At 39.7% G+C, this 20,670-nt stretch overlaps 1 protein-coding gene across 1 annotated transcript; it reads left to right on the plus strand.

The window, feature by feature from the left end:
- The first annotated feature begins 7,682 nt into the window (after positions 1–7,682).
- LOC125264988 lies at positions 7,683–14,938 on the plus strand. The gene has a single exon (XM_048184849.1). The coding sequence runs from the start codon at positions 8,415–8,417 to the stop codon at positions 14,466–14,468; it is 6,054 nt and encodes a 2,017-aa protein (XP_048040806.1). The 5' UTR covers positions 7,683–8,414; the 3' UTR covers positions 14,469–14,938.
- The last annotated feature ends 5,732 nt before the right edge of the window (positions 14,939–20,670 follow it).

Raw genomic sequence — 20,670 nt, forward strand, 5'->3', positions numbered from 1 at the left:
CCCGCTTATATAGCCCTAAACCCCGCCCATTTCGGCGGGAATATTCGCGCGCTCTGTCATTGGTTCAACAACTTGTCTATGAGTGAACCAATGACGATGCAGTTACACTGCGTTATTGAAAAAGGCTTCAGTAACGGGGAAAAAGGAGACCTTTCCCCATACGCAGTACTCGTTCCGTATCTCAGGGAACCGAGGTTACGTTAGTAACCGAGTACGTTTCTCTACATCCATGTCAACTGCAGCTAAGCGCTGCACTTATACTACTGCATGATCAAAATATGATAATTGAAGTTCCTGCAAAGCCATTCCCTAACTTTCTGCATGTGTATGCCCTTTCAAATCTATGAACACAGTAAACACAACAGCAATGTGTATTTCTTTAGTATGACCCTCTTTTTTCTGGCAACTGTGCAGCAGCACACATATAAAGCTGTGTCAAGGAAATGAAACATGGCATGCTTACATTTCTTAACAGTAGTTAACTACACATGTACTAAAAAGCACTTCTAAAGTATTTATTAATCTTAGTTCATGTTAATTTCAACATGTAAAGGTGCCGAAGAACATGTTTTCAAAAGATGTAATATAAGTCTTAAGTGTCCCCTGAATGTGTCTGTGAAGTTTCAGCTCAAAATACCCCATAGTTTTTTTATTTTTTTAATTATTTTTTTTAACTGCCTATCATTATAAACGCACCGATTCAGGGTACGTGGCCCCTTTAAATCTCGTGCTCCACGCCCCAAGAGCTCGCACTTGCCTTAAACACCATAAACAAAGTTCACACAGCTAATATAACCCTCAAAATGGATCTTTACAAAGTGTTCGTCATGCAACATGTCTAATCGCGTAAGTATAGTATTTATTTGGATGTTTACATTTGATTCTGAATGAGTTTGATAGTGCTTCATGGCAAAGCTAACATTACACACTGTTGGAGAGATTTATAAAGAATGAAGTTGTGTTTATGAATTATACAGACTGCAAGTGTTTAAAAAATGAAAATAACGACAGTCTTGTCTCCATGAATACAGTAAGAAACGATGGTAACTTTAACCACATTTAACAGTATATTAGCAACATGCTAACGAAACATTTAGAAAGACAATTTACAAACATCAATAAAAATATCATGATATCAATGATCATGTCAGTTATTATTGCTCCATCTGCCATTTTTTGCTGTTGTCCTTGCTTGCTTACCTAGTCTGTTGACTCAGCTGTGCACATCCAGACGTTAATACTGGCTGCCCTTGTGTAATTCATTGAACATGAGCTGGCATATGCAAATATTGGGGGCGTACACCCCAACTGTTACCTAACAGTCGGTGTTATGTTGAGATCCGCCTGTTCCTCGGAGGTCATTTAAACAAATGAGATTTATATAAGGAGGAAACAATGGAGTTTGAGACTCACTGTATGTCATTTCCATGTACTGAACTCTTGTTATTCAACTATGCCGAGGTAAATTCAATTTTTGAATCTAGGTCACCTTTAATAGAATGTTATTAAAGGAATAGTTAAGTAAGGAATAACTGATGATGGGTGGTTGAATTATTAGAAAATAATGCACACCTGAGGTGGTAATGCGTGTTACCTGAGTCTGTACGCGTCTCTCAACAGTGTTCAGCAGCAGCGCCTCTATTATAACAACACTAAGTTTATCTGCTTCAAGAACAGCGTCATTATTACCTTCTCTAGTGAGAAATGTCATGTAGCTTTTAAGTTGCTAACTATTTTACCTATAAAATCGTCAAAGCAGAGCTGACAACACATTTCTGGGCAAGTGTGTGTTTGTACCATGGACATAATGTCATTTTTATCCTATTATTTACTTTATTTATTTGCTTGGTCAGTGTCATTGTGAGGTTTGGTTCTTTTGCTGTTGTAGGCTCTAAGGACCATTAAAATAACTAATGATAATAATAATTTGTCAAAGTGATATGGACGTAATGTGGTCAAGACCTGCCTGGAACTACTTTAGACATGCAATTGCACACCTTAGAACGCGTGTCAACCAATACAAGCATTCAGCAGCCCTGTAGTATAATATTATTCAATTGAAATACTACAGCAAATATAATGTTCATTGTTAGTTAATTAGTTATGTGCATTAACTAATGGAACCTTATTGTAAAGTGTTACCACGTGTTCTCTCAAAAAACAAAGAAAAACAAAACTAATCTATGACGTCAAAGGGCAGCAAGCACCGCCTCTGCAGAAGATCATCAACGCCTACTTCATCTCTGCCTGTTTAGCCCCGCCCACTGATTCGTGCATGACATGCAATAGAATAGGTAGCGCATCGTCTCCAAGAGAACATGTGCCGTTAAGCGTTAGATGCCAAAAGCTCGGCCAGTTTTTACTTTCATTTTCTGTAGTGAATAATTGACTGACGCAAAGTGTCTGTGTTATTTCCCGTGATAATAAAATTAAGTGAATTATTTAATAAATAATTAAATAAACAACAAGCAAACTTTAACTTGTTTGCTTAAAATTTCTGCGAATAATTTGCTGATGAAAAAAAAGGGGGAAAAAAATCTTGCAAACTCGAGAGTCAAATGTATATAAATGTATATAAAGGCATATTTTACATATATTAGTATGTCAAAAGTTGAAAGACTTTGAAGTTGCTTGTACAACTGTATTTCCCAAATGCACTTTGAGAACATTGTTGGGTTTTGAAATGTTGAATCTTTTAAAATTCAAAGAATTTAACTAGAACTTGTTTCAGTAATAAAGTGACTGCCACTGAGGAAAGACGTAACTTCTCTGTCTCTTTGTGTTTTTCACAGTTTATTCACTGATTCACAGTGCACATCGCCTGTGTATCATCTGCAAATGTCCCCTAGCTCTGAGGCTGGTAACAATTGGGGGCTCGTCCCGGGATTGCCTTATCAGCAAACTGTAGAAGTTAATGTGACGTCAAGATCCTGTGTCTTACGCTTCAGGGAAGGCTGCTGTATTGAGCGTCATTCTGAGAGTGAGAGCTACAAGTGACAAGTCAAGATGGCTATTGCTATTCCAAGATGACTGCTGATATTTCAAATCCAAAAGAAATATTAATCTTTGAGCATCAGTCATTTACAGATGGTTGCACGTTTGATTGTAGATGGTCAAGAGATTTACTCTCCCTGAACTTAGTGAGTCAGAACACTACCATTTTTATTGTTGATTATGTACGAAGTGAGAAGTTAAAAACCCTGAAAGACGAAGGCATGAGTCAACTTCTCCTCCTCAATTACTTTTTTGATGACCTGCTTTAAGTTCCAGATGCAAGATCCGCCAACACAGATGAGGCTGTGACTCTAAGGCATGCTGAAGCATAAACCACTGATGACACACACATCCTTCCTGTGGATCAAGATGGACACATTCACACACAGCAACCACCCATGGACAGAAACATTCACACAGGCACATCTACCATGATCACTCATACACACACATCATCCAAGGACCAGGATGCTCATATACTTGCCATGAATAGGTCCGCATCAATGCCAGCCATGCCCAAGCCTGCCAGTTTCAGTGGTGCTGCGCCGAGGCCAGAGTCAAACTTTAACTTTATAACCCGACACAGTACTGAATGAAGCTAAGGAATTCAGAACTGCAGAAGTAGAGGTCTGCAAGTTCTCTAAATATAAAAGGACGTCATCTGCATACAGAGAGATGACGTGTTTTTTCCCATTAATTATAATTCCGGATATATCAGGATTAGTTCTGATAGACTCTGCCAGAAGTTCAATAAATAATGTAAACAATAAGGGTGATAGGGGACATCCCTGTCTGCAACCTCTACGAACTGGAAAACCTTCGGACGTCAAACCGTTTGTACTGACGGAGGCAATAGAGTCTGTGTAAAGATGCTTAATAACATTAATAAAATTAGAGCTTAGTCCAAATTTTTCCAAAACCAAAAATAAGAAGGGCCACTCCACACGGTCAAAAGCCTTTTCGGCATCCAAAGATAATATCACTGATGTCTATTTCTTAGTATGAAAATAATGTATAGCATTAAGAGCACGACGTACATTATCTGAACCATGCCTAGATTTCACAAAGCCTGCTTGATCGGGATTTATCACCTTAGGAAGAATAGATTCCAGTCTGCGGGCCAGAACTTTTGCCACTATCTTATATTCCACATTAAACTAATTGAAGTGTGTCTCCATGATGAAGGGATTTCACCTTTCCAAATACCACTGATCACAGGCATAAAAATCGGATGGATATTAGGCCAGAATTTTTTTTTTTTAAATTCCAATGGGAAACCATCTGGACCAGGACATTTCCCATTCGGCATGGACTGAATTGTTGCCCAAACTTCCTCTACTGTTAAAACGATCTTCCTCAGAGCATAAAGGTAATGTGATATTATTTAAAAAGGCAGAAATGTCAGAGTCCGTTGCTTTTGATTCAGAACTATATAGAGATTTATAGAATTCCTTGAAAGTACTGTTTATGGCTAAAGGGTCACTCGAAGTGACACCATTTATATTTCGTATCATATTAATTGACCGGTCACTATTTTGATTCTTTAGTTGGTATGCCAGTAACCGGCTAGATTTATTGCCAAATTCGTAATATTTTTGTTTAGTAAAGAGCAGAAGCTTCTGAATATGGAAGGTTTGATCCATATTTAGCTTAGTTCTTGCATTCACCAAAGCTTTTAAGTTTGAAACTGTAGGGAATTGCTTATGTATTTGTTCCAATCTGGTTACATCCTTTTCAAGATTTTTCCTGTTACTATCTTTGACTCTTTTAAGATGGGAAGTATAAGAAATAAGATGACTGCGTAGAGTGGCCTTGGCTGCATCCCAAATCATGGCAGAAGACACAGGAGAATCTCTGTTGTCGAGCCAATATTGAGACAAACTATCTGAAACAAAAGATGAGAAAGGATCGGCTGTTTGAAAGAGATGTACATAAATTATTAAGCACCTTAGATGATTTAGGGTTTGATACATTTGCAGATGAAGATTTGTCTAGGGAAGCATTCATTATACAATTAAAGTCTCTGGCTAACCTAGGCCTTTACAGTGGTAAGTGAACAGTAAGATCATCTGGGATATAAAGTTAGGTGAATCATAATTTGGAGCATAAACATTAAGAATTGCTATATGGTGTTTGAAGACTGATCCTGTTATCATAATAAATTTCCCTTCAGGATTTGTTTCTTTATGTTCTAAAATAAAAGGTAGATTTTTATGAATAAGAATGGCTACCCCTCTTTTGTTCTGTGAGTAGGAGGAAAAGTAAACTTGACCCACCCAGTCTTTCCCCAGCTTTGAGTGTTCAGTGTCGGATAATTTTGTTTCCTGAAGCAGTACAATGTCGGGTTTTTGTTTTTTCAAATGAGTTAGACTTTTTTTCCTTTTAATTACATTTCCAATCCCTTGAACATTCCAAGTGAAATTAAGTGAACCAGCCATAAAGGGCGCGGATTAATTGCATAAATAAAACGAACATTTTTGACAGAATAAGACGACAGAGAGTTGACTTACAACAAACACATAAAACATAAAAAAAAAAAAAAACACCTTGCAGCGCACACCCACCCCGACTGTGTCCCCAAACGACAGAGTAACATCCCCCAAAATGAAGTCAATGAGCGTAATAATCAAGTACAAATCCAAACTCACTTTAGAGACCACAATAACGCAAACACAAAAACAGAGACAACGGCCAAACCAAGAGATTAATAAAAACATAAGAACCCAACGGAGAAAAGAGAGTCCATTAGGAATAAAATGAGAACTGTGTTATAAATGGGGAGCTATACTTAAAATTAAATCAAACCTCATGTACATATCACTTATTTAAACGTATTTAAAATGTTTATAAATACTTAAATGATAATGACATTATCAATAAGGTTAGCTCCGTTAAATAGTCAAAAAAAAAATAGAAGAGATTACAGGGACTCGCTGTAAATCAAGTCAATATTCCTCCCATACAAACGAGAGTAAGAACAAAAATACCTCAAGTAAGAGTTTCCAAAAAGGCAGCGGCTGATTCAGGGGTATCAAAAAGACGAATTTGCCTGTTGTAAAGACAACGAAGCCGCGCTGGGTAAGCGAAGCCATGATACATATTACGAGGGGCCATCAATTTCCCCATGGAATCAAACTCACAACGTTTGCACAGGACCTCCGCCGAAAGGTCAGAATAGAACCTCAATTTAGATTTGTTGTAGAGGATGTCACGCTTCTTCAAAGCTGCTCTGAGAACCGCATCTTTCTGAGAGTATCTGAGAAATCGCACTAGAACACTTCTTGGCGGCTTGTTCGCGTCCGGGCTAGGGACCAGAACGCGATAGGCATGTTCAATCTCCAGAGGAGGAAAGTTAACAGGTAGGCTGACTAAAGTTGGAATGGACGTTTGGAGAAAGTCCGCAAGTGAAGTGGAACCCTCTGCTTTCTCCGGGAGATTGACAATCTTTAAATTCTTCCGACGTCCACAGTTCTCCAGGTCGTCAACCTTCAGCTGTAGCATATCCACTATCTTTTGCATAGCTGATATTTGGGCTTCGTGGTTGAAGCAACAATCCTCAATAGTTGAGATCCGAGTTTTGGCTTCATCCATTCGGCATTCCAAATCTATTGTCCGATTAGATAAATTGGAGAGAAAGCTCGACCGATGCAATGGATGTTTTTATGTCACCTAGAGTACTGTCTATCGTATCCAAATGAGCTTCGACAGATTCATCCATGTTATTATTTATTGTCATCACTGTGAGCGCTGGATACTGTGTTTTCAATTCATACTTGCAGCCGGAAGGCGCTCTGTGCACCTTTAGTCCACAAATTAATCTAAAGAAGAACAGGAAATTCCAGGAACTAACAAAGGCTTCCAGAGCTCGCTAACCATGGCTTTAACATACAGATAAACACTTTTCAAGACAAATACACGATTGAGACGATATACCATACGTGCTTCACGATGCAATCACGCATAGGCGTTCCCGCAGCATTCCGACACAGCGTCTCATTCCCTATTCAGGAAACTAAGGTTACATATGTAACCAAGATATTTTTATTTAGAAAAAAATTCCTATGGAGAAAATGAAATACTATGAAAATAGTTTTAGTTGAGATTTTTTTCTCCATTTGGTTAAGTCTAATTAGTTATGTATCAAATACAATATGATTTTCGGTGATCGAGATCTGGCAGCAGCTCATTTTTCCTCTTGGGCGAGCGGTCCGCTTATAGCTTATCCTGCCAATGATATTCTCCATAGACCAGCAAACCATTGGCTGCATTTATACTGCAAGTCTTAATGCACAGATCCGATCTTTTGACCATATCCGATTTTTTGTCCAACGTGTTTACATTCACTTTAGACGCAAATGGCACGGGCGGACTGGCCATCTGGCATACCAGGCACTTTCCCGGTGGGCCGACGTGCTTTTTTGGGCCGACCGCAAAAAAAAAAAAAAAAAATGAACAGGCCCATAAAAGTGGTAGGCCTAGATCGGCGGCCCAATGTTTTTTCAATTGACACTGGGCTGCTGGCCCAAAACACTTAATCAAAAATATCACATAGGCTAGGTTTTTTTCCTTCTGACTGACACGTCCCATGAAACACGTAGCTCAGCGGCCCATTGGTTATTTTCTTGATTGTATATATATATATATATATATATATATATATATATATATATATATATATATAGTGTGTAAGAGCCATATGTTATTTGTTTCTATTTAGATGTGGAATAAATAATTATTTGTGTTAAACAATTGTATAATAATTATAAAGGTAAATAATTAAATAAGTATATTTCATTTCATATTGACGATGATGTCATTTCCGGAAAAGGTCGCTAGTCGTTGTGAAGCAATGGTGGAGCGAAACAGTTTTTTGACCGTGTAACATTTTTCCAGTTAATTTTGTTATTAAACTTATCTAAAGAAAGTTTCTGGACTACGGAATGTTATTCGAGTTCAAATCACGCTCACACAAGAAGAAGAAACAGGATTGATGAAAATTTAGAAGGATTGCTATCACAAAGAAAGTCAAAAAACTCGCTGTGGATATGGAGAACGAAAGTGAAAGTGCGCGGGCGGCGCGCATTTGAATCGACGGCAAAAACATCATCAAAGGAATCATCGTCTGTGAATGAACACTGAAATGTTTCACGATCGTGGACTATGAATAATGGACAGTGCTTTATTTTCCAGTGGATTTAAAACTGCGTCACAGTGTTTTGTTCAGTGGATTTGAAACTGCGTCACAGAGAAAAACGTTGCTGCTTGTTTAAGCTCTTTAAACGAGGTAACGGACTTTTAAATCAGCTATAAAATGGACGCAATGCATATTTGAAGAAGCTGAAATGCATACGATTGATACGGAAAGGTATTGTGCATACTTTTAATCGTCTGCAAACATTTTGTGCATTGATGGAAATAAGATGGCTGAAGGGGGAGAGGACGTTGCAGTTTTTGAACACAAGAGGGCGCTTAAACCCACTGAAAGAGCGTTAGAAGAGCAGCTTCACAGACGCATCGGACTAAGAAGGGCGAAATTATCTGCTCTTACCAGTAAAAGCAAAGCTATTGAAAAGTTGATGATTGATGAGGAAAATCTACAGAATGTACAAGAGTTGATGCAACTTGACTTTGCACAATTGCTAACTGAGTTTACTGAGTTAAATCTGCAAGTTCAAGATCTTTTGCCAGAAGATGAAAGGATTGCAGATCAACAAAATTGGTTTCAGCCTAAAATGGATTCCCTGAGACTTTTTGAAAAGAAAACAGAAAACTGGATTGCTGCTGTTGGTGATAAAAAAGGCCAAAATGACAATCTTGATATGGAGGATGATGTTAGTCCTCACGACAGTGCCTCACAGGTATCTGCGAACAAGGGCGAATCTAATAAGAAGCATGATTCAGATATTGAAAGTGGATCAGTTTCCTCCTCAGTATCGTCAGCTTGTGCACGAGAAGAATCGAAACGTGCAGCTCTGTTAGCAAGGGCAGCATCCCTAAAGAAAAAACAACAACTTGAAATTGAAAAGATGCAGCTCAGAGCAAAAATGGAGGAACTTGAAATAGAAACAGCTCTTGCAGAAAGCAATGCCAAATTAAAGGTCCTGAAAGAGTATGAACGATCAGATGATGGCAGAAGCAGCATACAATCTAAACCAAGAAGGGGAATCCACCAGAAGCAATCAGAGCTGAAAACAGAGCAGAGTGACGATTCACCAGGTCATTCATATGTGGTGAAAAGTAAAATGAAGACCATCTCAAATCCAGTGTTACTTGCACCACCACAGTTAGACATACCAAGGGCCACAGGCCACAGTAACAATCGTCAAGCAGATGACAGCATTATTCAGATTATGCAGAAACAAAATGACTTGACTGAATTGCTAGTGAAACAGCAAAGACAAATTCAGCTTCCAAGCAAAGACATCCAAGTGTTTACTGGTGATCCACTGACTTTCAAATCCTTCATCAGGTCCTTTGAGCATACCATAGAACACAAGATAGACAATGATAAGGACAAGTTATATTACCTTGAACAATACACTGCTGGAGAGCCGCAAGAGATAGTAAGAAGCTGTGAATATATGCCATCAAGCAGAGGTTTCAAGGAAGCAAAACGGTTGCTCCAAAGGCATTATGGAGATGAGCTAATCATAGCAAGTGCTTACATTGATAAAGCTTTAAAGTGGCCTCAGATCAAGTCTGATGAAGGTAAAGCTTTGAGTGCATACGCTCTGTTCCTGATTGGTTGTCGGAATACAATGGAAGATGGAGAGTTCATGGAGGAAATGGACAATCCTACCAATATGAGAGTTATACTTTCAAAGCTACCATACAAGATGAAAGAAAGGTGGCGATCAGAAGCTTACGATATCAAAGAGCGACAAGGAGTAAGAGCAAGATTTACTCATTTAGTTGACTTTATTGATCGTCAAGCTAAAGTGGCCATGGACCCTCTCTTCGGTGACATACTGGATCATCGCAATGTTGTAACAGCAAAGGTGAATCAGAAAGAAAGGTTTATTACTAAAAAAGGAATAACAAAGAGCAGCTTTGCAACCAACATTTGCATGAAGGAAAGAAGACCTCAATTTGTGTCAAGGAAACAGGTCAGTCCACCCAAGACTCAGAGCCTCAATGCCTTTGAAAAACCATGTATGTTTTGCACAAAGGATCATGCTCTTGAGTCATGCAGTGAAATTAAAGAGCAGCCACATAAGGTACGTGTGGAGTTCCTGAAGTCTAAGGGCTTATGCTTTGGATGCTTAACTCAAGGCCATCTTAGCAAGACTTGCAAAAAGAAAATGGAATGTAAAGAATGTTCCCAAAAACACCCAGACATTCTACACATTAAGGAGAACCAAAAAGGTACAAAAGATGTTGAAACACCAGACAAGAAGATCTCATGTGCCCAAGTCTCCCTTAACCACAAATCAAGTGAGAACACAGAGTCTGGAGGAGATAACTGTGTGCTATCAATAGTGCCAGTAAAAGTCAAGTCGAATAAGAGTGACAGATATGTAGAAACATATGCCTTTCTGGATGCAGGAAGTACAGCTACATTTTGTACTGAGGATCTGCAAAGGAAGCTGAACCTGAAAGGGAAGCCAACTCAAATTCTACTGAGTACTATGTGTCAAGATAAGCCAGGAGAGCAGAAGCTAGTAAACAGTTTCATCCTCACGGACTTGGAAGTCTGTGCGCTGGAAGACACAAAGTATTATGAGCTACCTAAAGTCTTCACACACAGCAGTATCCCTGTTCAAAATGAGAACATTCCTAATCAAAAAGACATCAGAAAATGGCCATACTTGAGCGAAGTAAGCATACCTAACATTGATGCTAATGTAGACCTTCTGATTGGAGCCAACAATTCAAAGGCAATGGAGCCATGGTACATCATAAACAGCCAACAAGATGGACCTTATGCTGTGAAAACTGCACTTGGCTGGGTGGTGAATGGACCCATCAAGAAAGAAAACAACACTGCAGAAAAGTCCAAACTGCCACAACATACAGTTAATCGTCTCTCAGTAATGGAGATAGAGCAATTGTTGATTCAACAGTACAACACAGATTTCCCAGAGCGTCACTATGAAGAAAAAGAGGAAATGTCAATGGAGGACAAACAGTTCATGCAGTCAGTGCAGAAAAGGACTAAGTTTGAAAATGGGCATTACTGTGTAAGACTACCACTGAGAAATGAAGCAATCAAAATGCCAAACAATAGATGTGTTGCTGAACTACGTGCTGCTAACCTGAAACGAAAGCTTCAAAGGAACTCAAGTTTGCTTGAAGATTACAGTAGCTTTATGAAAGGTATAATAGAGAAAGGATATGCAGTTAAAGTTCCCCCTGAACAGCTTGTTCGCAACGATAACAGAGTCTGGTACATACCACACCACGGGGTGTACCACCCAAAGAAAGACAAAATACGAGTGGTTTTTGATTGTACTGCTTCGTTTCAAGGCATGTCTCTGAACAGCCAGTTGCTGCAGGGTCCGAACCTCACAAACACACTCATTGGTGTCCTTACCAGATTTAGGGAAGAACCAATAGCTATGATGGCAGATGTGGAGTCGATGTTTTATCAGGTGAGGGTTCCTGAGGACGACGCAGATCTGCTTCGCTTTCTTTGGTGGCCAGAGGGCAATTTGAATGCACCTATAGAAGAATTTAGGATGATGGTGCACTTATTCGGAGCCACTTCGTCACCTAGCTGCGCCTCTTATGCATTGAAAAGGACTGCAGAGGACAGAAAAGAAGTAGCATCTCCAAAAGCTGTTGAAACAGTTATGCACAATTTTTACGTGGATGATTGCCTGAAATCTGTGTCTACAGAACAAGAAGCAATTGACTTGGCAAGTGATGTTCGGAAGTTGTGTGCTGAAGGAGGTTTCTGCTTAACGAAGTGGGTAAGCAATAGTAGGAAAGTACTATTGTCCATTCCAGAAGAACAAAGGGCCAGTGGAATAAAGGACCTAGACTTGGATCAGGATTCTCTGCCAATTGAGAGAGCACTCGGCATGCAGTGGTGTACAGAAAATGACACCTTCACATACAACATCAAGATACAGGAGAAGCCATTGAGTAGAAGAGGTATTCTGTCAGTTGTTAATTCAATTTATGACCCTCTTGGTTTTCTGGTGCCACTCATCCTACCAGTCAAGCTCCTTCTAAGGGATTTGTGCAAACAAGGATATGGATGGGATGAAGAGATTGAGGGCAAGCGAGCTGATCAGTGGGTCAGATGGCTAGAAGAGCTAAATCACCTCTCAGACTTCCAGATCAAAAGGTGTGTAAAACCAGAGAAGTTCGGAAACACAACAGAAGCGCAATTGCATCATTTCTCTGATGCCAGCGAGAGTGCTTATGGCACAGCAACTTATCTGGTACTTACAAATGAACAAAATCAGAAACATTGTTCCTTGTTAATGGGAAAGTCAAGAGTTAGCCCACTCAAACAAATCACAATCCCTAGACTTGAGCTGACAGCGGCAACCGTAGCTGTCAAAGTAGACAAAATACTAAGACAAGAGCTTCAAATTCCATTACAGCAGTCAGTTTTCTGGACAGACAGCACTACAGTGCTCAGTTACATTGGCAATGACAGTGCACGCTTCAAAACATTTGTAGCAAACAGGATCTCACTCATACGAGATGCTACTAGTCCATTACAATGGAGGTTTGTCAAGACATCACTAAACCCTGCTGATGAAGCTACCAGAGGTTTTAAAGCAAAGGACTTTGTCCAGGCAGAAACTTGGATTAAAGGACCTGACTTTTTGTTGAAACCAGAGGAAGAATGGCCACAAAGACGAGATCTAACGAGTCAAGGTGCACAACAAGACCCTGAAATTAAAGGTGAAATCAAAGTTAACGTTCTCAACATCAGTGAAAACGAGGACATTGTAAGTAAACTGATTGATTACTACTCAAGCTGGTTTCATCTAAAGAAGGCAGTGGCATGGATGCTTAGACTCAAAGAAACCCTTTTACATTTATGTAAAGCAAGAAAACAGTTCCAAGAGTCTATTGCCCAATCAGAGAAAGACCCAGAAAAACAAGGGTCCCTTCTACAAGAGCAAATGCAAAAATACAGATCAACAATGGAGAAAAAGTCACTGAGCCTGGAAAACTTGAATCAAGCTGAAATTCAGCTCATTCAATTCAGTCAGAAGCAACAATTTCAGGAAGAAATTGAGGCTCTGAGAAAGAATGTTCCTATCAAGAAAAGAAGTCAGCTGTTCAAGCTTGACCCTGTACTTCAGGATGGGATACTAAGAGTGGGAGGTAGGCTCAACAGAGCTGCAATGCCAGAGGAATCCAGACATCCCGCAATCCTCTCAAAAGGCTCAAGGATATCAACTCTCATTCTAAATGATATTCATCAAAGATATGGACACTGTGGTCGAAACTACATGCTAGCTACGCTCCGACAGAGATTCTGGATCCCACAAGCCAACTCAGCGATTCGAAAACTTATCCATAAATGTGCAGTTTGTCGCAGACTTAATGGAAGAGTTGGTGAGCAAAAAATGGCAAATTTGCCAGAAGACCGCTTGCTACCTGATAAACCCCCTTTCACGAACGCGGGCATCGATTACTTTGGACCCTTCGACGTAAAACGGGGTCGGAGTACTGTAAAAAGGTATGGAGTGTTGTTCACTTGCCTAACAATCAGAGCAGTACACATTGAGATAGCAGATAGTTTGAACACGGACTCATGCATAAACGCTTTGAGGCGTTTTATAAGTAGAAGAGGACAGGTGTCAGTCATGCGCTCAGACAACGGCACAAATTTTGTCGGCGCAGAAAGAGAATTGCGAGAAGCACTGAGAAACCTGGACCATAACAAAATTGAAAACGCTATGCTAGAGAAAGGGATTAAATGGATCTTCAACAGTCCAGCTGCTTCTCATCAAGGTGGGGTTTGGGAGCGTCAAATCCGAACCGTAAGAAAGATACTCGGCGCTCTCTTAAAGGAACAGACTATCACTGATGACAGTCTTCATACCATCATGTGCGAGGTGGAAAGTATCATCAACAACAGACCAATAACTATTACCTCAGATGATCCAAATGACCTTGAGCCTCTGACGCCTAACCATTTACTGTTGTTGAAAACTAAACCCAGCTTACCACCAGGTGTCTTTAACAAGGAGGACCAATATGCCAGAAAACGTTGGAGACAAGTCCAATATCTCGCCGATTTGTTCTGGAGCAGATGGACTTATGAGTACCTGCCCATTCTTCAGGAACGCAGTAAATGGTCAAAATTAAAAAGGAACTTTGAACCTGGTGATGTGGTGTTGGTTGTGGACAGTTCTTCCCCCCGCAATTCATGGATAATGGGAAGAGTAATTCAAACCTTACCAGACTCCAGTGGAACTGTACGGCGTGTGAAGTTAAAGACCAAAACAAATGTACTGGAGAGACCTGTAAATAAACTCTGCTTAATTCAAGAGGCAGTTTAAGCATGAAGACTAATCAAGAGTAACCAAAGAAAAATGTGTAAGAACTAAGTAGCTATTTCTTATCCATAAATGTTCAAGTTTAATGGCTCTTAGTATTAATGTGTATAATTGTTTGGTCTCCTGCCCAACCAATTAGGGGCCAGATGTGTAAGAGCCATATGTTATTTGTTTCTATTTAGATGTGGAATAAATAATTATTTGTGTTAAACAATTGTATAATAATTATAAAGGTAAATAATTAAATAAGTATATTTCATTTCATATTGACGATGATGTCATTTCCGGAAAAGGTCGCTAGTCGTTGTGAAGCAATGGTGGAGCGAAACAGTTTTTTGACCGTGTAACATTTTTCCAGTTAATTTTGTTATTAAACTTATCTAAAGAAAGTTTCTGGACTACGGAATGTTATTCGAGTTCAAATCACGCTCACACAAGAAGAAGAAACAGGATTGATGAAAATTTAGAAGGATTGCTATCACATAGTGAAAACGTTGCAATTAAAGCACAGGGCCTCTTCAGTCATGAAATTATATATATAATCATGAAATTTATATATGTATAATTTCATGACTGAAGAGGCCCTGTGCTTTAATTTGAAGAGGCCTGGACGGGTGGTATTTGTGATCTTATGTGGTGGTGGGCCGGTCTGGGCCAAAATGCCAGGGCCGATTTTTGGTCCCAGTCCATCCCTGGCGACTGGTATCCGATATCTGTGTTTACATTACTTTCTGCCCCAAAATGATTGTCATTAGCCCTATTCGGACGGGACTAGTTTTCCAAACGACGTTTGAGTAACAATTCTTATCAACCTACATCTGTGATTTTATGTACGGATTCGGACGGGACTAACATCTCCGTGTTTATTACCGAGGTAGGAGTGTCTGTGTTTTACATGTGGGCATTTCAGAAGATCACGTGTTCAGAATGCACTTTGAAATATAAAGTAAAACGTCCTAACACATTTAGTGTTTTGTAAACATTTTATAAAAATTGTAGTGTGAAAAAACTAAACATACATTTATCATCATGATTTAATAGAACTGGGTTCTTATAATAAACCCACTGGAATAAAAAGTTTTAACTTATATAATTTACACGTTATGTAATTAAGTGCAGAAATGAAAGTAATCTTACCTGAAACTGATATTACAGTAGCCAGTCTTAACAGTTTACGTGATTTGGCTCTTCTTGTTGATTTATTTTTTTTATTTCTTCGCAGTGTACCAAACACATCTACATGTAACAACTGTGTAGTTGTTCCAGCGCTCTGCAAGCCTTGACACCGCTTTGTCCAAAACTTTCTCTTATTCTTTCAAGTAGATTCATACTGTCTTCTTTACGTTAAGTACTTTATTGTTTCTTTTAGATAGACAGGAACGTTTTTTTGTTTACCTGCTTGACTAGTTTCGGCTACTTCCTGTAGCCTTCGTCAGAAGCGTCACGTGATGTTGCTGTGACGTGTCTTATAAGCTGCTTATGTTGTTTTGCCAGACAGTGGGGAGAGCTTGCGCCCCCTACTGTCTGACGTTTATAACCAGGCAAACATTATCACAGATCCACAGCAACATCACGTGACGCTTCTGACGAAGGCTACAGGAAGTAGCCGAAACTAGTCAGGCAGGTAAACAAAAAAAGCGTTCCTGTCTATCTAAAAGAAACAATATAGTACTTAACGTAAAGAAGACAGTATGAATCTACTTGAAAGAATGCTAGGACACAGACCGTCCTTTTCTGGTTCAGCGGTGACAAAAGACTCCGCTACTGCATTGTTGGAAGCCATGCCGGAATCTGATGAACAGTGGGTTGAAGGTAAATAAATATATGTATATATCACATCTAAATGATATCGTCTTAAAGTCGTTGTAGTAAAAAAAAATCAATCTAACTTTTTTACACCATGTTTTTCCAGACGAAACGAGTGGTCCGTCACTGACAGGAAGAAACAGTCACGCGCAGTACTACGTCACCGGACAAATTAGCCTAATCTTCACGGTACTTTAGACCGCGTGGAAACGCAGAAGGCAACAGGTCTGGGGAGGACAAAAAGTTCCTGGGAGAAAAGTTCCTGGCACAATTGTTCCGGGTAATTTCGGTGGAAACGCGGCTTAAGTTAACAGCTCTCAGTGTCATGACGTATTGCAGCGCGAATTCGGACTGAACGGATATAGACCAGAAACTAAAGGTAATTTGTGTTTGATATTTTATCTACAGTTATTAGTTTTAGAATTCCTTTTTTTTTTTTTTTTATTTGAATGAATTCAAGCGAGCTAGGGAGAGAGATCGCGCACGCGAGAGAGAGGGAGTAGTTACAGTAAAGCTTTTGGCTTATAAGAAAAACAACGCGGTGATCTCTTTCAAATTAATTTCAAAGGTTGAAATTCAGCTGCTGAATGTATGTGTGCATGCAATTTCTTTCTAGAAAAATAGATAACGTTAGACATAAAGTTCCCACCTCAATAATAAAGCTGCGAATTTTTAGTGTGAGTGCATAACTTGGGTAAAGTTGGTTTTATATTCGCACATTCAGACATCGGCATATTCAATAGCCTTGTTAATCACACTACATTGGACATTCAGTTGACATTCACAAGTAAATATTCCATTAAAACAATACTAGCCTATTTTGATCGACTGTGAAAAATGTTGTAAGTTAACAATCGTTGGTTGTCAATATCATGTCGCTGCTTAAAATTCGCAAACATTAATTTATTGCACATTTATTGGAAAGTCTGAATTTATCAGAAGTCGAATGTGCGAATATAAAACCAACTTTACCCAAGTGAGTGCATAGGCCTACAAACGATACAAACACGTCTGCTTCATAATACAACATTAAAGCTACCTTTTTAGTGAGCAAATGTGCCGCCCTCGCCTTCTGGTGGCTTGGAATTCCAATGGGAATTGGATATGCATGTTTAGGAGTAGGTTGCATGTCCAGAGATTGGATATGTATCTGATTTAAAACCACATTTGGAAGTGGCTCAGATCGGAGGCGAAAAAATCGGATCTTGTGTGGATTTGTGTGTTTAAACGTGTGCAACTAATTCCGATCTGTGTCAAATATGAGCAAAAGATTGGATTTTTTGTGCCAGTGTAAACGATATTGACGTTCCATAACAAAAGCGCAAAGGCGCAAAAGCTGCTGTAGATCAGCTTACCCGGAAGTCTCTGTAACAGGCAGATTTAAAGAAAATTACCATAGTTTGGCAAATAAATAAATTACGGACAGTTACATACGCATTACCAATCATGTAGGCTTTATTGTACACCTCAAACAAGGGATTTAATATTAATATTAATATTAATATTAATTGCAGAGTCCACAAATGGCTTGGGTATGCAGAGCATTCGCAGCTTATATGGACCGCACGCCACTGGTATATATATACTATGTTTTACCCGACCAGCCTCCCACTGACAGCAGCCATCAAAACACAGCTGCCTACATTCAAAAGGATTAGAAAGAATATGCCTCTTCTGGTTGAAGAATCTACCTGCTGCACAAACTGCCACAGACTTCTACAAAGGTTTGCAGTTCTTGAAACAAAGTTACTTGCAGGACTACCAAACCAGATGGAACACACAACCGAGCCTGGTCATGGATGCCCTCAGCATACAGCTGGTAAGTCCCATGAATCTAGTGCTCCTAAACAGGCCATAATGAGTGTAGAGAAACAAGCCATAACTGATCAACACACTAATCGATGGCACAAACAGAGAGCGAGTCCCAAAGGCACTCAAGACATCAGATTGTCACGAGTATCACATATTGCCACAGTAGCATCCTCTACCCCAAACACTGGTCTCCTACCACCACCTATACATCTGGAGAACAGATTTGAAGTATTAATGAATGTGGGTGAGGAATCCCCAGACATGATTAATGTGGGTGAGGAATCCCCAAACATGATCGGACACAGATCAAATCAGCCAGCAGCTAGCACTGATGCTAACTGCCGCTCAAGGTCGAGCAGGCAGTGGCACTCAGCACTCAGAGTGCAGCCGAGCCCAGGACGCTGATAGTGGGTGACACAGTCTCTATGTGATAATATCTAGGTGTAAGAGTTTCTATGTGTTGGGATTTATCTGACTTCTGTAACGTGAGGCAGCTAGCAGACGGTCGGTTTAGCCAGTCTGTCTGCTTCCTGTCCTGGGCCCCAGTTTGTCATGTTTCAGTTCTAAGACTATGTGCCATATTACTAGAGAGAAGAGCAGCACCATCCCGGGACGGATGAATACCATCTCTTTTCAACAGGTCAGGTCTGCCCCAAAAACTTTTCCAATTGTCTGTGAAACCTATATTATTCTGCGGACACCACTTAGACAGCCAGCCATTGAGTGATGATAATCTGCTAACTATCTCATCACTCCGACGAACAGGAAGAGGGCCAGAGCAAATTACTTCTCCTGACATTGTACTTGCGAGTTCACACACCTCTTTAATGTTAATTTTAGTGATCTCCGACTGGCGAAGTCAAACATCATTTGTGCCGACGTGAATAATAATTTTAGAGTATTTATGATTTTGCTTTGATGTCAGGTGCTCTGGCTCCCGGCAAACATGTGACTATGGTGGCTGGTGTCTCTATCTTCACGTTCCGTGTAATAGAATCGCCAATAACTAGGGCACTTTCAACAGGATTCTCAGTGGGTGCGTCACTGAGGGGGAGAACCTGTTTGATGTTCTTACTGGAACAGAAGAGTGGTGTTTTCCCTCGTCGCTGACAGAGAGAGCTATGCTGAACATGTGACAAACTGAACACGAAATAACACTGGGAGAGGATGACATGACTCACCGTGTTTGTAGACTGATCCGAGTTACCACAGCTGTTTGATGAACGCGTTGAAAAAGGAGCGCGCGAGACTGATGACAAGTTAACAAGCTAGCGAGATGCAAACGCGTTGTAACAGCGATTTAGATTTAAAGATTACAAGCTAGCGACGTCAGATTAATGTGGTAGACAAAAATAATTATGTAAGCAACAATAAATAAAAGTAAGAGATTCAATAAAAGTACGAGAAAACAAAGAGAAAACAAAAGCTATACGGAGATGCAAACAACCAGCTGCGAGGCAGAGGCAGCGAGGCAGACAGGAGCAATCGAGCAGGAGCAATCGATCAGGAGCCGAGATGAGAGAGAATCATCTTTTGTGAATGGAAGGTCTAGGCCAGAGCCTGGCACATGTTTGGGGTTCCTTAGAGGCTTCTAGCTTCTTAGCATCATCTTCACATCAGCATTTCTCAGTAAAAGAGAAGAAGAGTTTGATCTTGTGATCAGTGATTTTAAAGGGTGAAGATGTCACACCCTCTTGAGGTGAGCCAATAAGGAGTTTTCCCTTCAGAGGGAAACTTTTACGAGTCTTTGTTCTGTAGCAAGATATTAGCATAAGACACTGGATTGGATGTTTGAGAGAAGAACCTTCTAGATTCTTATAATACTAATGTGTCACAGAGTTAGTAACATAAATCACCATAGTAACATAAATCACCAAATAGGAAACGAAAGTTGGAGTCCGTAGATACCAAACATGCTACCCATGTGATTTTACTTTGAAACATTAATACCAACATAGTTAAAAAGAGAGAATTAATACATAGAATAAACCATATAAAAGGAAAATCATGAGAGGGGAAAATTGGATACACGTTTATACATTTCTTAAGTGGTTATATATAGAATATAGGATTAAGAGGGTTTATTTGTCCTTCTCAAAAAGAATGAAGTCAGAGTCACTAGTCTTTGCAAAATTCTTTTTTATCAGTTCTTTCTTATAAAGTTCTTATCAGTTTTCCTGTGTCCTGTAACAGGACACCTAGTTCTGCCTGTGTGTTAGCTACGTTTAGGATGCTAGTTGCAATCAAAAGACATGCAGGCCCCATAAGGTCTGGCTCCCCCACTGAGTGCTATCACCCCATCTGCACCATTTGCTCTTTACACACATTTCAAAGACACTTAGGAGACCACTAGGAGACACTTAGGAGGCCACTAGAACCATACATTGTCTATAAAACTGGATTCTTTGCCATTAATTCATTAACAACCTCGTCTAAATGAATGAACATGCATTTCCCCAGTACATCTTGTGTATTATTACTGTTTTTATATTGTTCTTTCGTATGTTGTATAGTGTTATGCATGCCTGAAAGTTGGAACTATGAGATAATGTATTTCATCTAGGACAGTGGTTCCCAGCCTGTGGTC

Source organism: Megalobrama amblycephala, linkage group LG1 (genome assembly GCF_018812025.1).
Source record: "Megalobrama amblycephala isolate DHTTF-2021 linkage group LG1, ASM1881202v1, whole genome shotgun sequence".
Lineage (NCBI taxonomy): Eukaryota > Metazoa > Chordata > Actinopteri > Cypriniformes > Xenocyprididae > Megalobrama > Megalobrama amblycephala.

Bases quoted from the DNA above. Each gene is read 5' to 3' on its own strand.
- LOC125264988 (XM_048184849.1), top strand. From the start codon at position 8,415: ATGGCTGAAGGGGGAGAGGACGTTGCAGTTTTTGAACACAAGAGGGCG.